Raw genomic sequence first — 6,653 nt, forward strand, 5'->3', positions numbered from 1 at the left:
TAAAATTTTTTTTTGAGTGATTTTTTTGCTATAGGGCACGTGTGCTTGCCAGGGAGATAGCGACAGAGAGACAGGTGAGAAATCATCCCCCAGGGGGATAGCTACACTGCAATCCTTTCTTCTCCCATCTCTCGGAGATTTTGAGCATGCACACACACACACCCAGCGTGAGTTTCAAGGTGCCAGGTCTGGAACTCAAACTGCAGTCAACTACATGAGAGTCCAGGGGAATAACCATTTCTTTTTTTTAGTTTATCTCTACCCTGCAGTGAAAAAAAAAAAAAGTGTATTTCTTGCGTTCTCCCGTGACAGATAGAGAAGATAGAGAGACAGGTGTCTGCAGTAGGGTCTCCAGGCACAATTCACCCCGAGCCTGGGTTATAGGCACATAAGTGCTCCTGGCCAGGATAAGGAAGCCCAGGGACGTGAACCCAGGACCTTCCCATGTGGTCTGATTGCTGGACCATTGTCTGACCCTGGGGCTGCCTTTAAGACAGAGTTCCTCAGCCTCAGCAGTGCTGACATTCAGGACTGATCATGCTTTGTCGTAGGGGCCATCCTCTGCATTGAAGCATTCTTAGCAGTGTCCCCTGGCCTCTGCCTGCTAGGTCCCAGAAGCACCACCTCACCCTGCGTTTGTGACAGTCAGAAATGTCTTCAGGGGCCAGGTGGTGCAGCGGTCACTCCCTGCGAGTGTGCCGATGATCCAGGCCGGCTGAGACTGGGGGTGGATCGCAGCATGGAGACCCTGTCGTGGGTGACTTCTATTTGTCTGTCTCACTCTGTTGTGTAGAAGAAGGAAAGAAACTTGTAAGAAAAGTCTCCAGGCGCTGCCACACATCCCCTGTTGGGTAGCAAACCCTCTTAGTTTTGAACTATTGATTTGAAGCGAAAGAAGAAGAGTTCTTGTTTTTTTCCCTCCTAAAGCCTAAGCCTCAGATCAAGTGGGTACTCAGGAAAGGGCTCTTTCTTGTTGCTCCCCATGGGTGAAGCCTGAAGGGCTCTTCTGAAAAGTTGGAAGTTGGGACTGTGGCTTCTCATCTCTCAGGGAAGCACTGAGTGCCGCGGCTGGAGGGGTTCAAGACTTTCGGTCTTACTGATCTGCATGTCTAAGGCCAGACCTGGGCAGTGGAAGAGGCACCTGCTCCCCACCTCAGCTGATGGTACCCTTCCCCCAGATGCGGTCTGAGGAGACAGCAGACCTGCTGGCTGAAAAGGCCCAGATCACCGAGGAGGAGGCCAAACTCCTGGCACAGAAGGCCGCGGAGGCCGAGCAGGAGATGCAGCGCATCAAGGCCACAGCCATCCGGACGGAGGAGGAGAAGCGCCTGATGGAGCAGAAGGTGCTGGAGGCCGAGGTGCTGGCGCTGAAGATGGCCGAGGAATCAGAGAGGAGGTGAGGGATGGGGTGTCCTGGGGCACTGGGCCCAGAGAGGAGCCTAACCCCGTCCTAAGAAGAGTTCCAGGGCCTCCATTCTCTTCATGTTGGTGGGGCAGAGACTCCTTTGACCTGGGGCTGGTGGAAAGCACCAGAACATAGCTCTCTGGTCATGCTTGTGCCTCCGTGATAGGCTGTCTCTGGTGACCACATCTGCACATCCACAGAGTGCCTTTAGCTGAGAAGATGGGAGGAGATTTTCCGCATTAAAAAAAAAAAAAAAAGTTGTTTCTTTTCCTTTTTGTCCAGGAGGCTTTGGGAGAATGGCCATTACTTACTATTTTTTTGAGAGGTTTTTGCTGTAGGGCTCTTGCGCTCACCAGAAAGACAGAGAGAGACAGAGAGATAGAAAGCGAGAAATCACCCCCCAGAGAGGATGGCCACGCCACAATCCCTTCTCCTCCATTCTCCTCTTGGGATCTTGGGTACACATGCACATGTGCCTGGTGTGAGTTCAAGCCACTGGGTCTGGACTTGGGATTTTCCAAAATCCCAAGAAGAGAATGAAGGAGAAAGGATTGCAGCATGGCCATCCCACCTGGGGGGAGATTTCTTGTTTTCTGTCTCTTTGGTGAGCACATATACCCTATAATAAAAATATCTCATAAAAAAAAAAAAAAAGCAGCAGCAGTTCTTAGATATTCTGTCCCTTACCATCTAATATAAGAAGCCTTCAAAAAGCTCATAGAAAATGTACATTATGAAAAAAGTATGTAGGGACTTTATCTTTTTATTATTATTATTATTATTTTTTGGCACTAAAATAAACTCGTACTTTTACCCTAGTCATCCACAAACTCCTTGAAGTACCCTCGTATGAGAACTTTGGTCCATTGGGCTCTTGTCCGGGCACTTGCACTCAGAAATGAAGCAGAAAAGGCTTCTGGATCTTCCTCCAGCCCTCCTCCCTCTCCTCTTTGCCTCACTGACCTCCTCACTCTCCCACAGTTTAGATTTTCCTTGTTCTTCTAGTTTAGATGTGCATGAATAAGATCCAGGAATGTTGTCCTTGCTCTGGAAGTCCTGATGTCGTGTAAATGTCCCTGCCCCACTGTCCAGTGTCATTGTGAGGGTTAACCATTGTTGTGGGACCAGCAATTAGCGTAATGGCTATGTCACTGGACTCCCATGTAGTCGAGTCCCAAACCTGGTGGCTTAAACTCACACCAGGCTTGTGTATGTGCGTGCCCTCTGGGCTGGGCTGGGCTGTCTTCCCTTCCTCTATCCCTTCTGTCAGCCTGATGTCTCCTGCTTTCTTATCAGGGCCAAAGAGGCAGATCAGCTGAAGCAGGACCTGCAGGAAGCCCGTGAGGCAGAGCGGAGAGCCAAGCAGAAGCTCCTAGAAATCGCTACCAAGCCCACGTACCCGGTGAGCGTGGGGGAGACCTGGTCCCTTCCCTCCCTCCTAGGCCTTTGGTATATCTGGCAGTGCCTTGAGAGCAACCATCTCACTGAATGCATGTTGGGAAGAATGGAGGAGGGAGCTTGCAGTTAGGGCTCGGGCAGGGCACCCCTGGTCTGCCGCTGGGCCTGGGGCTGGTAAGGTACCTACGTCTCTGGTGGCCTAGATGACAGGCAGTGAGACAGGTCCAGCTCAGGAATGTTTTTCTTATTCTAAATCATATGGTTTTAGATTCTTCTCAAGAGAACTTGACCCTTCTCCTCAATGCTGAGCTGACATGGCAGATGTCGTAACTGTGCTTCTGGGAAGGCCGGGCTTCACACCTCAGAATGAGTTCCACTGCCAACCTCAGTTCATAGACGAGGAGGCAGATTTCCCTGGAACAGGGTCACAAAGTGAATAGAAGCCTCTCCCTTTCTTTTCCTCTGTGCATTCAGTTCAGCAAACGTTTTTTGCACACCTGTGGTATGTCCTCATAGTACCACGCAGCGGCCAGGTAAGTGCAGAGCAGCCAGGAGCCAGAGGAGGAGGATACAGCCCGGCCAGCAAGGGCAGCAGAGGGTCAGGATGGGGGGGGGGCAGGAACTAGCTGGGGGGAAGATGATATAGGCTATTCCACACACTGGCACATTTACACATGGCACATATATACTCACCGCACAGACATGCACATGGCACAGATTCACGCAGGGCACAGACATGCACATGGCACAGATTCACGCAGGGCACAGACGTGCACACGGCACAGATTCGCACAGGGCACAAGAGGCATAAGCTGTCTGGTGTCTGAGGTTGGGGGGAGATGTGAGCAGTTTTTTCCTGTCACATGCTCTGGCTATTTTCCAGTATAACAAGCCACCCCCGGCCAGCTGGCTGGTCCAAACAGCCATTTCCCATTACACCTCATAGTTTAGTGGATCGGTGGTGCCAGCGACCTCACTGGGGACCTTTCAGGTGATCGCAGTCAGAGGGCTGCTGGGACTGCAGCCGTCGGAGGGCTCCTTTCGGCTGTACCCTCTTTGCTCAAAACATACAGTGGAACAAACTTCATACCCTGTTCTAACTTTGCCATTTCCTCAGCATTGGACCCTGGAGGAATGCATCCATACCCGCTTTTTAATATACTTTGTTGTGGGACCAGCAATTAGCGTAATGGTTATGTCACTGGACTCCCATGTAGTCGACCGTGGTTCAAGTCCCTAACCTGGTGGCTTAAACTCACGCCAGGCTTGTGTATGTGCGTGCCCAAGATCCCGAGAGGAGAATGGAGGAGAAGGGATTGTGGTGTGGCCATCCTCCCTGGGGGGTGATTTCTTGCTTTCTGTCTTTCTGTCTCTCTCTTTCTGGTGAGCATACATGCCTTATAGCAAAAATCCTCTCCCCCCCCAAAAAAAAAAATATATATTTATGTATATATATATACTTTGCTGTATGAATGACCTGTAATTAATCTCTCTAGTTCTTTATGGAGAGTTTGTTAGGTTTGGTTTTTTTATTTTTTTGCAGTTTTGAGCAAAACTGCACTGAACATCCCAGAACACAAATCTCTGCATATACGTATGGATGTACTGGCAGAATAAATCCTCATAAGTAGAACCGTGGTGTCAACTTTTCAATTTCAACTCTCTCTAAAGAGGTTGTGTGATTCCATGCTCTCACCAGTGGAGTGGCAGCTCACAGTCATTTTTCTGCAGATTTTCAGGAAGTATTAATATAATATACGTACAGAGAAGCGCCCAAATTGCAGGTGAACAGTTTGATGCATTTTCACAAATCGAACACACACATGTAGCCAGCACCCATTTCAGAAACCACACATTCCTGGTACCCAGAAGCTGCCTCCCAGGACCACTCTTACTTACTTACTTACTTATTTATTTTTAAAGAGATTTTTGCAATAGGACGTGTGCACTCACCAGAGAAAGAAAGTGAGAAATCTTCCCCCAGGGGGAATGACCACGCTGCAGTCCCTTTTCCTCCATTGTTCTCTCGGGACTTTGGGCATATGCACACGCACCCAGTGTGAGTTTAAGCCGTCAGGTCTGAAGTTTGAACCCGGTTGACCACGTGGGAGTCCAGTGACATAACCATTACACCATCTGCTGGTCCCACCAGCACCACTTTTTACACCTTTGCAGACAGACAGCTCAGACCTTGTGTCTCAGATGAACATTCTGAGTCTCCGCTCTTTCCCAGACACTGTCCTAGTCTCAGTGAAGGATGCAAGGATGAAATAGCGGCAGATCCTGCCCTCAGGAAACTTGCCAACAGTAGAAAGGGGAAGACACACTCAACAAGGAATCTTTGACAGGGTAGAGTTACAGAATAGCCATTAGAGAGCCTTAAACATGGGCCAGCATGTGGCCTGGTGGTTAAGACAGCCAGGTCCCACCTGAACTGCACAGTTCGAGTCTCAGACCCAGTGGCTTGATAAACACTGGGAGGGTGTGCATGTCTGCCCAAAATCCTGAGAGGTGAATGGAGGAGAAGGGACAGTGGTATGGTCACCCCCTGGGGAATGATTTCTTACCTCCCCTCCCTACCTCTCTATAGCAAAAACTTTAAAGAAATAAAGGTATCAGTAGATGGTGTAGTGGTCACGTTGCTGGACTCCCACATGGCCGACCACAGTTCAAGTCCTAGACCCAGTGACTTGAAATTCACACTGGGTGTGTGCACGTACATAACCAAAAATCCCTAGAAGAGAATGGAGGAGGAAGGATTGCAGCATGGCCATTCCCTCGGAGGAGGGGTAATTTCCCGCTTTCTGTCTCTCTGTCTCTCCAGTGAGCACATGCGCCCTATAGCAAAAAGCAAAAACAAAAACGAAAAAGCTCTGTAAAAAAGAGCCTTGAACACAGTGTTAAGGAACCAAGAAAAGAGTTGCCATCTGGCCAAAAGGGATCTAGAATGGCTTTGAGGAAAGATCAGAGTACTTGAGGAGGACCTTGAAAGAAGGATCACATAAATGAAGAAGAAATGGCAGGAACAGGGATAGAGGTGGTCTAAGGGATAAAAAAGTAATTTAGTACTAGCTAGTAGGTAAACGGTGGGAGAGGCCTAGAGGTAGGTGGGGCCATATTTTAGATGACTCTTTGTTCTGGGATGACAGTCCCCGAGACAGATCTTATTACTTCACCCTCTGAGTCAGGCCTCACTCGGCCTGCCTTCCAGAAACAAGCCTCTCAGCGTGCAGGGAGCCCTTTCTAGTGTGGACTGGCCTCTCCCGCACTGGCACAGCAGACTCCCGGCACGCTGGCTGCACGTGCCCACTGCCGTGCTTCTTGCTTGGCAAGCCTTCTCCTTCTGGCACATTCTCTGATACCATGGGAGCGGCTTCTCTTCCAGCTTCCCTTCTACAGCCCCCCTCAGCCTCTTCTCACTCCCTGCCTTAGTGTTTGCTTAGTTAACCATGATGGTCTGTGAACGCGTCTGTCCCTCAACAAGACCTTGCGTGTCTCAGACCTGGTCCCTGTCCTGTTCCCTGTATCTTTGGCTCCTAGCACAGGGCCGGGGAATTTCCTAAGTGAAAAGTGAGTGGGACAGGCCAGCCAGTGGCGTGGTAGTTGGGGTAGCCAAATCCCACATGGGTGACAGCATGGTTTCAGTCCTGGATCCAGTGGCTTGAAAAACGTGCCAGGTGTGTGTGCATGCATGTCCAAAATCCCAAGAGGAGACTGGAGGAGAAGGGACTGCAATGTGGCCATTCCCCCCAGGGGAGTGATTCTTCACTTTCCCTCTGTCTTTCTCTTGCTTTCTCTCTCTCTCTGGCGTGTGCATATACCCCACTGCAAACTAAAAAAAAAAAAAAAA

At 49.8% G+C, this 6,653-nt stretch overlaps 1 protein-coding gene across 3 annotated transcripts in view; it reads left to right on the top strand.

Annotated features, from left to right (window-relative positions):
- NF2 (NF2, moesin-ezrin-radixin like (MERLIN) tumor suppressor) overlaps positions 1-6,653 on the top strand; it is a 105,883-nt gene that overhangs the window by 77,234 nt on the left and 21,996 nt on the right. For all 3 annotated transcript variants that reach the window (XM_006147903.3, XM_006147902.3, XM_006147901.3), the window contains exons 12-13: positions 1,179-1,396; positions 2,702-2,807. In XM_006147903.3, the coding sequence (XP_006147965.1) occupies positions 1,179-1,396; positions 2,702-2,807 (324 nt within the window). The remainder of the gene's footprint in view (positions 1-1,178; positions 1,397-2,701; positions 2,808-6,653) is intronic.

This window comes from Tupaia chinensis, unplaced genomic scaffold (genome assembly GCF_000334495.1).
Source record: "Tupaia chinensis unplaced genomic scaffold, TupChi_1.0 Scaffold000226_1, whole genome shotgun sequence".
Lineage (NCBI taxonomy): Eukaryota > Metazoa > Chordata > Mammalia > Scandentia > Tupaiidae > Tupaia > Tupaia belangeri.